Source organism: Vulpes lagopus, chromosome 6, assembly GCF_018345385.1.
Source record: "Vulpes lagopus strain Blue_001 chromosome 6, ASM1834538v1, whole genome shotgun sequence".
In the NCBI taxonomy this organism is placed as follows: domain Eukaryota; kingdom Metazoa; phylum Chordata; class Mammalia; order Carnivora; family Canidae; genus Vulpes; species Vulpes lagopus.
Genome location: NC_054829.1, coordinates 38,267,736 through 38,280,268, shown reverse-complemented (window position 1 = coordinate 38,280,268; position 12,533 = coordinate 38,267,736). Strand labels below are relative to the sequence as shown.

The window sequence follows — 12,533 nt, the reverse complement described above, 5'->3', positions numbered from 1 at the left end:
TTTTTTTTTTTTTTTTATTTTTTTTTTTTGCAAGTAGGACTTTTAAAGGGTAGCCATCAGTTCTGCTATTTTAACTCTTTACTGTACAGCACATTGTATAAGCAGACTTACACAAAGCTAATCCCTGAAGTATTATTTATGATAGAGAAAAACTGGAAATACAGGAAATATATTGAATGTGCTTTTAACAGTGAAATGAATATTCAAATTAAGCTATAGTCATACAGTGAATTCTCAACTATAGGTACAATGAATAATGAGCTATTTGCAGTCAACAATGGGCAAATCTCAGACACTTAATGTTGAGAGAAAACTAATTTTTTAAAGTTTTTGTACAGTGTGGTAGTTAGCATTTAATGTAAATTTTAACACCACAAAACATTTTTATATGCCTCTATAAAAGTGTCCAAAATGCTTTAAGTAAATAATTAATGTGAAATTGAGTTTTATACATTTTTTACATTTAATACTTTTATACTTTTAGTATTTTTCCTACTGTATTTAGGATTTTATATAGCAGATTCTACTTGTTTCTCTAGAAAATATATCCTTGAATTTTTATGTATTATCACCTACAGATTTTCTCTTCTGTTCCTGTTCCAGTTCCAGTAAAGAGCTTTAATTTAGCCCCCTGATATGCAATGAATAATTGTTTCTATTCTTGACATAAAGAGAGAATAAAAGGAGCTATGAATCATTCCAAATGTGCTATCAATTTTGAAGATTCACATGGCAAAATAAAACATGCTTGAATATTACTTACCTTTTTTCTCTAATTTGTTTTAGGTCTCCTCTTACCTGGGTCTCATTACTTGGGCCGTTTTCAGGATCGTTTAATATGGATAATGATTCTAGAATGTGGTTATACGTACTGCTGTATTAACATTAAGGTCATTGTACATTTGAAACCTCTTTCTAGTATTTTTATAGCACGTGTGTAAAATTTTTTTACCTGTTATAGACATATCATACACTTAATATTTCAATTTAAGAGTATCAATTTAAAAAAAAAAAGGAGTATCAATTTATCAACCTGTGAAAACACCTAGGGATTTTTAAAGTGTATTTCAATATGCACATGTTGATAGGTAGGCTACTGTTGATTGCATAATAGAGCATAGTAACAAAATACACCTGCCCTCTTTTTGTCCAGTCCTGTTCTTTTTATCCTTATCTAGATGAGCATCTCAAAAGTGTGACTCAGTAATATTTTTTCACTCCTACATCACGTAAGCATTCTCAACGTAATTAAAAACTTATTCTGGATCCTTACTCCCCTAACTGCTTCACCCTGTTTTTCTCCTCTTTTTAAAGCAAAATGCCTTAATAGAATTACTTATAATCAAACATCAAATTTCATTTCTCCCATTTTCTCTTCAACTTACCCTAGGTTTTTGACCCTGTTGCCTGTTACTGTACCAAAACTGTCCAAGTTTCCAGTGGCTATCACATTACTAAATCCAATGACTGGTTCTCAGACCTGGTCTTATTTGACCTGTCTGTAGCATTTGACACAGTCAGTGTCTTTTTTTAGCTTATTTCATGGGTCAGTCCTTGTCAGTCTCCTTTAATGGTTCCTTCTCTTTCCCTTGATCTTTTTTTTTTTTTTAAGATTTTATTTATATATTTGAGAGACAGTATGAGTGGGGGAGGGGCTGAGGAAGAGAGAGAAGCAGACTCCCTGCTGAGCAGGGAGCTGGATGCCAGGCTCCATACCAGAACCCTGGGATCATGACTTGAGCCCAAAGCAGACACTTAACCAGCTGAGCCACCCAGGTACCTTTCTTGACCTCTTAATATCAGACTGCCCCAGAGCCTGGCAGTCTTTGGTGACAACCCCATACTTCTGGTTGCTCAGCCCCAAAGCATCTGATCTTTAGTCCAGTGATATTTCACTCCTGTTTACTTCATACCCCGCATGCACTGCAACAAGAATCCTGTTGGCTCTGTGTTTAAGCCATGTCCTATATCCCACCATTTCTCACCACCCTACTATTAGCTCTCTTTATCTCTTTTCAGGTAATTGCAATAGTCTCCTAAATGGTCTCCCTGCTTCTTTCTACCTGTGCCTCCCTATGTCTTTTCTCAACTAGAGTTATCTTTAAAATCTAACTCATATCATGTCAATTCTCTACTCAAAACCATACAGTGTATCTCTTTTTTTTTTTAATTCAGAGTAAAAGCCAAGGGCCCTGGATGGTCAGGCTCTCTATTTCCTCTTGGCCTCATCTTACTACTTGAATCTTCTCTACTCCAGCCTACTGGCTCTTCTCTCTACCTGGAACACCCCTCCTTCACATAAGCACACAGCTAACTCCCTTACCACCTTCAATTCTTTCTCAAATGTCACCTTCTCAGTGAGATCTACTATGGCTATCCTATTTAAAATTGTATTCCCACACCCATCCTGGCAGTCCCAGTCATCTTTGGCTTGCTTTACTTTTTCTTTATTTTTATAGCACTTATACCTTCTAACAAACTATATAATTTACTTATTTTCATTGTTGATTGTCTGTGTCCCCTTTACTCTCTAATGTAAATGTCACAAGGGCAGGGCTCTCTGAAGAGACATATCCTAAGCCCCTGGAACAGTGTCTGGCATATAATAGGCCCTTGATAAATATTTGTTGAATGAATAGTGGTGAATGAATGAATGTTTTGTCTTAGCACCAACAGGATAAAATTGCTGGTGACTAAAAAGCTTTTTCTTTTACCCAGTGGTTCTCTAAATTAAGCTCCCTAGATTAGTAATACTAACATCTCCTGGAACTTATTAGAAATGGACATTCTTAGGCACCACTTCAGACCTACTGAATCAGAAACAAGAAGGGGGGGCCCGACAGTCTGTTTTAACTGCCCTCCAGTGGTTCTGACTTAGCTTACGTTTGAGAACCTAGTCTAACCTGTACAGGTAAGAGAAGGCAAAAACTCATGCAAAATATTGAGGACATACTGCATTTAGGCTGTATTTTTAAAATGGTATGTTTTATAATACCTAATAATGTGGATCCTTTATTGATCTTTTGTGCTCTGTCATATATGTAAAGATTACTTTTTTGATGACAGACTTTTTTCTTTTTCATTTATTTGGACACAAGGTAGCTTAGCAATATCATCTTACCAATATTTATTTATTGTATGCTTTAAAGTTTACAAAGCACTTTTTAAGAAATTATTTTTTAGAAAGAGATTGTTAGAGGAGAGGGGCAGAGGGAGAAGTAAAGAAAGAATCTTAAGCAGGCTCCATGCCCAGCACAGAGCCGTTGTGGGGCTAGATCTCAGGACCCTGAGGTCATGACCTGAGCCGAAATCTAGAGTCCAAGGCTTAACTGATGAAGCCACCCAGGCACCCCAACAAAGCACTTTTATTACTTAAATCTTCATAACCCTATGTGCAAGGATTAGTTTTCTTTGAAAGAGAAAGAATAGGATTCTCTGGATAAGTGATCTACTCATGATTATGTACTAACACCTGGTAAAGCCATGATTTAAAAATGGCTTCTGATGTCACATTCCAGACTCACTGCTTGGATCCTAATACAACCTGACAGCATTGTCTTCTATTAAAGGCACTGGTAATTTTGTAAATATGTGTAAATAAATGAACAATGGTAGCAATAATAACAGAAAACAGTGACCTGGTTCATCCTCTTCAAGTGGTTCCTTGTAGAGAAGTAACAAAAATGTGTTTAAAATTCACATAAAAACACATTCAGGGGTCCTGGGTGACGCAGTTGGTTGGGCATCAGAGTTGGTTTTGGCTCATGTCATGATCTTGGGATCATGCGATTGAGCCCCACATTGGGCTCCACACTGGATGCAGAGTCTACTTGGTACTGTCTCCTCTCCCTTTACTCCTCCCTCCCTTCAAATGAATGGATACATCTTTAAAAAGGAAATAAATAAGGGGATCCCTGGGTGGCTCAGCGGTTTATTGCCTGCCTTCAGCCCAGGGCGTAATCCTGGAGTTCCAGGATCGGGTCCTGCGTCAGACTCCCTTTAACATTTCTTGGCAGGGGGATGCCTGGGTGACTCAGCGGTTGAGCATCTGCCTTTACTCAGGGTGTGATCCTACTGTCCGGGGATCGGGTCCCACATTGGGCTCCCTGCATGGAGCCTGCTTCTCCCTCTGCCTGTGTCTCTGCCTCTCTCTCTGTCTCTCATGAATAAATAAATAAAGTCTTTTAAAAAAAATAAAAAGGAATAGGTAAAAAGTAAAAACACATCCATAATATTCATTCTGTCAGCATATATTTGCTGCATACCTAGTGTGTGCCAAGTACTGGTTTAGGCACTGTAGATATAGTATCCAAAAGAGAGCTGCTTTATGGAGTTTACATTATAGTTAGATGAGACAGACAGTAACCAAATACATAAATCTATATGATGATGATGATGATGATGTTATAATTAAAAACTGGAACAGGAAAATGATTGAGTAAATCATTGTGGCGTATCCATACAGTAGAATAATGCTTTCATATAAAGTAGGATAAAAAACTACTGTATATGCTATATAATTCCAATTTTACCTCTTACCCTCCAAAATTTTATATTAAAAAGTTTTTTGTAAGTGTAATTTGACCTTGACTATACATATAGTCATTCAAAATTGCAGTCATAGTCAATTAAATTGTTTTGGTAATTTCTAGTGGCATTTCTATAATTTCTTTTAAAATAGCATTTTTCATCTGTATGCAGCATCAAGTGTGTTTAAGTGGCAATAAGTTTGAGTAAAGGTATAGTTCTTGAGTTAAATTTTTTTTGCATTTTCTATATTTTAATTATAATCCAATATGTGGGCACATACAAAAATAGTTGCTTTTCTCTGTGTAATAAGTGATCATAAACTGAAGTACTTTTTATTTCCTGTTTAGGGGTTAGAATTGCAAGAGACGTCCTGTCATACTGCTGAAGCTCAAAGAGTTGATGAAGTTTTTCAAAGTGCCTTTGAACAAGAATCTTCAAGAATATGTTCTATTAATGAACACTTTGGAAATGTCTTGACACCTTGTACTGTTTTGCCAGTAAAACTCTATTCTGATGCCAGGAATGTTCTATCTGGCATAATCGATTCACATGACAATTTAAAGGAATTTAATGGTGACCTTATTAAAGTACTTGTGTGGATACTTGTTCAGTACTGCTCCAGAAGACCCAACGTGCAGGAGGTTGTTCACGAAATGGAAAATAAAGGGAAAGCATCCCCAATAATCCTGCCTGCTTTGACTGCTTCACCACAAACCCAATCCCCAGAAGACACAGATAGTTTAAATTCAGAAATTTTGGATGACTGGTCTGATGATAATATTTTTGGCGATGAGCCAACTATCAAAAAAGGAAAAGAAAAAGATCAATTAAAGGTTGTACCAGGTATAAATTTGCCTATTCCAGGATCACTAGAAGCACAGGAGGTTGGCGATCATTTTTTAGGCACAGTTCCTGAAAGCAGTCTTTACAAGTCAGTTATATTGGGATACCCTGTGGTTGACAAAGGAAAACCAAAAGATATGGCATATATCCCTCTCATGGAGTTCAGTTGTTCTCATTCTCACTTGTTAAGCTTACCTGAAGAGTGGACATCTAATTGTTTGCCTAATTCCAAAATGAGGGAGATGAGCTCATTATTTCCAGAAGAGTGGTATCAATTTGTTTTAAGGCAGTTGGAATGTTTTCATTCAGAAGAAAATGCCTCAAATGTACTGGAAGAAATTGCAAAGGACAAAGTTTTAAAAGACTTTTATGTTCATGCAGTAATGACTTGTTATTTTAGTTTATTTGGAGTAGATAATATGGTTCCCAGTCCTGGTCATTTATTGAGAGTTTACAGTGGTGTTTTGCCTTGGTCTCTTGCCTTGGATTGGCTCACAGAAAAGCCAGAACTGTTCCAACTAGCACTGAAAGCTTTCAGGTAATTCATTTTGATTATATATAAATTACTGGTAGAAAATACTGATTATTTTAAAATAACCTAGAAGAAGATACTTCATTTCTAACTTTCAAAAATAATCACTTTCCTAAAAATAGGGAAAAAGATGCTTAGCATATACAGTGATTATATCAGGAGTACATTTTAATTTCGACTTCTTTTTATTTTGTTTATATGGAGAACCTGTTTTTCATATGACTTAATGGATTTCTTCACTTTCACTTCACTCCATCATTCTCCTTGATCTTTTTATCTGAAATATGTATGATTTCAGTGCAGTGTCTTAAAAATATTGATTGAACAAAATCTATTTCACCTATAAGGTTGATTTGATAAATTTTATTAAAAATTCTAAAATTCGTTGTTTCTCCATTTTTAAGGTACACTCTGAAATTAATGATTGATAAAGCAAGTTTAGGTTCAATAGAAGACTTTAAAGAGCTGACTAACTGCCTTGAAGAATATGAAACTGACTGGTACATTGGTTTGGTATCTGATGAAAAGTGGAAGGAAGCAGTTTTACAAGAAAAACCATACTTGTTTTCTCTGGGATATGACCCTAATATGGTAAGGTTAAAAATGTGTTTTTAAACGTTTTTGTATATTAACCTTAAAGAACAGAAATCAGTTATAAAGTATTTGAACTAGTTGATAGAGATACAACATTCTGGGTATGGATATATTAATTATCTTGTTAAGGCATTTGCAACCGTGACTTTATGGCCAATATAGTACAATCCTAGAATGACTATTTTCTTTTGGAAACATAATGTGAGCCAATTAAAAATGTGTAGCCATTGTGTAATAACTGACCTATAAGATAGCCAAGTAAACTTAATTTCTTAAATTGCTATAACATATTTGACTACATGGATTATATTCCTATGCCAAATTTGAGTCATGACTTATCATTTTGGACTTGACTCCTAAAAGAAAAATTAATTTATAAGTGGCAGAGTATTCCTTTTGCTGACTTCTATGTTTTATTTTTTTTCTATGTTTTATTTGAAGCAACTCTGACCTGTGAAAAATCAGACTCCGGGAGTTTTGTTTTGTTTTTTTTTTTTTTTAGATTTTATTTATTTATTCATGAGACACACACAGAGAGAGAGAGGCAGAGACACAGGCAGAGGGAGAAGCAGGCTTCATTCAGGGAGCCTGATGTGGGACATGATCCCGGGAGTCCAGGATCACGCCCTGGGCCAAAGGCAGGCGCTAAACCACTGAGCCACCCAGGATCCCCAGGAGTTTCTTTTTTTTTAAAGAAATTAGTGGCTCTTCTCATTACATTTAAAATGTCATCAAGTGTGCACAATGTGATTCAATGTTATAAGCTCATTATAGGTTTCATATCTGGTATTGCAGCTTGAGGAGCTCCACAGATGTGCTCTCCATCAAAAATAATGAAAGTTATTTTTTTTAAGGTTTTATTTATTTCAGATAGCGAGAGAGAGAAAAAGAACAAGCAGTGGGGAGAGGGAGAAGTAGGCTCCCCACTGAGCAGGGAGCCTGACATGGAGCTTGATCTCAGGACCCTGAGATCACAACCTGAGCTGAAGGCAGACACTTAACGGACTGAGCCACCCAGGCACCCAAAAATTATTTTTAAAAAACAACCATTTAAAGACTTGGAATGGTCCTCAGGGCATATGCAAATGAAGAAACATTTATTCAAGAGTTTCAACTAAAACCCAGTAAGAGTGAGGGACTGCAGTATTTGAACCATTCCTTCCCAACTCAAGACAGAAATTCCACCCAGACTGATATGAACAGGAAGAGTTCCCTCTCACTTCAGCTCCTATCTAGTTGGAGGACTGTTTTCCTGGGAGAGTCAGGGCTTCGGCGTTTCTTATCTTAGCTGCCTGTTGTGAGGTTAGATTCTGAGCATGTATAGTTAAGAGGTGAGAATTCCTTTTTGGCCACCCCATCACTTTGGGTGGAGACTTTACCCTGTATTTGGTGCCACTGAGAATAATGGGGCCCTGGCCACCCTTACCTCCTTGGAAGGTGGAGGTTCCACACTGAGAGAGGCAAGCCAAGAAAGCCTGAGGTTACTGCTCCCCTTCTACCTCCTAAAGCAGAGGTGTCTCTCAGAGAGAAGCATGCCATTGTCTCATCCCCAGATACAGAGCTCTGGCTCAGAGATTTTGCCCAGTGGGAGAAGCAGACCATTGAAAAAGAGAACTCTAAATTTCTCCCACAGGAAATTAGTTTATTTGCAGCAGTATGTATACATTGACACCTAAGATGCTCTCAAAAACAATGGAGCTTATGGTAAAAAGTAATTAAGGGGCTACGGGTAAATTTGTTAGATACATAAACTAAACTTTAGGCTGAATAGGTAAATAGATCCAGGGGAAGAATCCATAGAGAAGAGCCCTCCTGGGGTCAAAAGTGTCCATGTTTAATTGGATCAGTCTATAAAACAATTTACTTCCCAGGTCATTGTTGAAAACAAAGCAACCACCTGGCAATCATTGGAGCTTAGCAGTTGAGTGTGAGCAATTATAGATGAAGAGAGCCCTGCTAAAACCACTGCCATCTCATCGTAATTGTGGACATTCACAAGGCTGCAGTCCCTGAGGAACTACATCAAAGGCTTCATACTTGTTGGGAAGGTTAGGGATTAATTTCACTAAAGTCATCCAGCCACTTACTAAACTAACAAGCAAATAAATAACAAGCCCCAGGGTAAGGGGCGGGGGGGGGAGGGGCAAAGATCAATGCTCAGAATTGCAGTGGTGTTACATAAAATATCCAGTATTCAACACGAATTATAAGACATAAGAAACAGGAAAGTCAGACCCATGCACCAGGGAGGGGATATTGCCTATGAGTGACTAAGATGTCAGATTTAACAAAGATTTCAAAGTAGCCATTATAAAAGTGTTCAAAGGGCTGAAAGAAATCATACTTAAAGAAGAAAATAAAGTAGGCAACAAAGTGGATATAGAAGGAAAGTACCTCAATAATAAGGCCATATATGACAGCCCACTGCCAGCTTCATAATCAGTGGTGAAAAGCTGAAAGCCTTTCCTCTAAGATTAGGAATAAGATAAGGATACCCACTCTTGCATAGTATCAGAATTCCTGCCCCAGCAATTAGACAAGAAAAAGAAATAAAGTCATCCAGTTTGGAAAGGAAGAAGTAAAAGTGTCACTGTTTGCAGATGACATGATATTATGTATAGGAAGTCCTAAGTACTCTACTAAAAAACTTAGAAATAATAAGCAAATTTAGTAAGGATACAAAATCAATATACAAAAATTATTGTGTTTCTATACATTAATAGCAGGCTATCAGAAAGGGAAGCTAAAACAAGTTACAATTACATCAAAAAATAAAATGCCTTGGCATAAATTTAACCAAGGAAGTGAAAGATCTGTACATTGAAAACTATAATACATTGATTAAAGAAATTTAAGAAGACACAAATAAATGGAAAGATGGATTGGAAGAATTAGTACTATTAAAATGTGCATACTACCCAAAGCAGTCTACAGATTCATTGCAATACCTATCAAAATTCCAGTGGCACTTTCCACAAAAATAGAACAGACAATCCAAAATTTGTAGGGAGACACAAAAGACCCCAAATACCCAAAGCAATCCTGAGAAAGACCAAAGCTGAAGGCGTCATTCTTCCTGATTTCAGTGCATTTTTGTGTCTATATCACATAGAAAGGTGTATTTGCCAATAATTGCAGAATGGAAGTCAGTGGAAACAAAGCTATACTAAGCAAAAGAAATGATTCCAGATGGTAACTTGAATCCATAGGAATAAAAGAGAACCAGAAATAGTAAATAAGTTAATGTAGCAAAAGCAATAAATATATACTTGTTTTCTTCTTCTCAGTTTCTTTAAAAGATATAAAAGTATGTAAAATAATTATAACAATATACTATTGGGTTTGTAACATTAAAGATATAATATGTATAACAATACCACAAAAAGTGGCAAAAGGAGAATAGAACTATACAGGATTATTTTTTATATATCTCACCTAAATTAGTATAAACTAATGCTGATTCTAATAAGTTATTCATGGCAAGCCCTAGAGCAACCACTGAGGAAAGTTTTAAGTGAAAAAATCGGGCAAAAAAGAAAAAATCAGGGCAGCCGGGTGGCTCAGCGGTTTAGCGCCGCCTTCAGCCCAGGGCCTGATGCTGGAGTCCTGGGATCGAGTCCCAAGTCAGGCTCCCTGAATGGAGCCTGCTTCTCCCTCTGCCTGTGTCTCTGCCTCTCTCTCTGTGTGTCTCTCATAAATAAATAAATAAAATCTTAAAAAAAAATCATTAAATAAATTAAACTTCTGCATTAGAGGATATTCACTTAAGGCAAAAGAAAGCCGTAAAGGAGGAATAGAGGGATAAAGATGAGATTAGAAGACAAAAGGAAAATGACAGACTTAAATCCAGCTATATCAATAGTTACTAACATTAAAAGATTAAACAGTTGAAAGAGATTGTCAGACTGGATAAAAAAAACAAACCGAAAGTAAAAAGGTGAAAAAGATATATCAGGCAAGCAGCAACAAGAAAACTGAAGTATCTAGACTATTGTCAGAAGATAATAAACTTTAAGAAGGGTACATGATGTAACGAGCTCTGGGTTTTACACGCAACTGATAAATTATTGAACACATCTGAAACTAAGGGTGTACTATATATTGGCTAATTGAATTTAAGTTAAATAAAGAATAAAATAATAGACTTTGAAACAAAAAAAAAAAGTTACTAGAGAATAAGAGGGACATTTTATAGTGATAAAAGTGTCAGTCCAGTTCAGTGGAGCTAACAGTGAATCATCAAAATCTATGAGGCAAAACTGACAGAAATGAAGAGAGAAATAGAAAATTCAGCAATAATAATTTAAGATTTCAAAACCCTACTTTCAGTCATGGATAGAACAAGTAGGCAGATCAGCAGAAAAATATTTGAACAACGCTATAAACCTGTAACAGCAGACAAACATCTATTTAATATTCCACCTAAAAACAGTAGAATATGCATTTTTCTGAAGTGTACATGGAACAATCTCCAGGATAAATCATATACTAAGACATAAAACAAAATACATTTCAAAGGATTGAAATTCTACAAAGCTTATCCTCTGACCAAAAGAAAATGAAATGAAAAATCAGTAAGAGGAAGAAATTTAGGAAACTTACAAATATATGGAAATCACAACATGTGCCAAGTCACCAGTGGTCAAAGAAAAAATTAGAATATACCAAGAGATAAATGACAGTGAAGAAGACACAGTATACCAAAACCTGTAAGAGGCAATTAAAGCAGTCTTTAGAACAAAATTTGTAGCTTTAAAATGCCTATTTAAAAAGAAGAAAGATTTCAAATCAATAACTTAACTTTCCACCTTATAACACTTCTGGAAAAAGAGGAAACTAAAAGCATACAGAAGAAAAATTAATAAAGATAAGAAAGGTGATTATGAAATACAAAAAAAAAGGGAACATTACTTCTGACCTTATAAGAATAAAAATGATGATCAAGGAATACTGTGAACACTTGTATGCCAGTGAATTATATAACTTAGATGAAATGTACATATTCCTACAAATACAAACTACTGAAACTGATTCAAGAAGAAGTAATCTGAACAGACCTATAACAAGTAATAATCAAAATACTAACCGTAAAGAAAATCTGAGAACTAGATGGCTTTGTTACATAGTTCTACCAAATATTTTAAAGAATACTACCAGTTCTTCAAAAACTCTTCCAAATATGAATAATAGTGAAAGGGAATATAAAGGAAAGGAAAAGAAATGTTGGGAAATATCAGGAAGGGAGACAGAACATAAAGACTCCTAACTCGGGGAAACGAACTAGGGGTGGTGGAAGGGGAGGAGGGCGGGTGTTGGAGGGGAATGGGTGACGGGCACTGAGGTGGACCCTTGACGGGATGAGCACTGGGTGTTTTTCTGTATGTTGGTAAATTAAACACCAATAAAAGTTAATTAAAAAAAAAAAAAAAGAAAGAAAGAAAGAAGATTACGATTTAAGGAAATAAATGGAAAAAAAAAAAAACTCTTCCAAAAAAATAGAAGAAAAAGGAGCACTTACCAACACATTCTATGAAGCCTGCATTACCCTGATACCAAAAGCATTAAAGACATTAAGATGTCTTTAATGTCACATAAAGACATTACAAGGAGAGAAAACTACAGACTAATATCTCTTATCAATATGGATGTAAAAATCTGTAACAAAATAATAGCAAACTGAGTCTACCAACATATAAACAGAATGAGACACCATGACAAAGTGGTATTTATCCCAGGAATGTGGGGTTTCTTTAACATCCAAAAATCAATTACTATAATATACCATATCAATTGAATAAAAAAAAAAAACTGTGTTGTCATATCAGTAGATACAGAAAAGGCATTTGACAAAATCCAATACCTTTCATACTAAAAACACTTAAATTAGGAATAGAAAGGAGCTTCCTCAATTTGATAAAGATATCTATGAAAAACCCACAGTTAACATTCATACTTACTGATGAAAGGCTGAATGCTTTCCTTAAGATCAGTAATAAGACAAGGATTTTATTCATCATTTTTATTAAACATTATA

The 12,533-nt window shown here is 35.6% G+C and overlaps 1 protein-coding gene across 1 annotated transcript in view; it reads left to right on the top strand.

The window, feature by feature from the left end:
• PCNX4 (pecanex 4) overlaps nt 1-12,533 on the top strand; it is a 46,546-nt gene that overhangs the window by 27,412 nt on the left and 6,601 nt on the right. Inside the window, exons 8-10 of the mRNA XM_041760111.1 lie at nt 787-890; nt 4,878-5,911; nt 6,310-6,496. Coding sequence (XP_041616045.1) covers nt 787-890; nt 4,878-5,911; nt 6,310-6,496 — 1,325 coding nt within the window. The remainder of the gene's footprint in view (nt 1-786; nt 891-4,877; nt 5,912-6,309; nt 6,497-12,533) is intronic.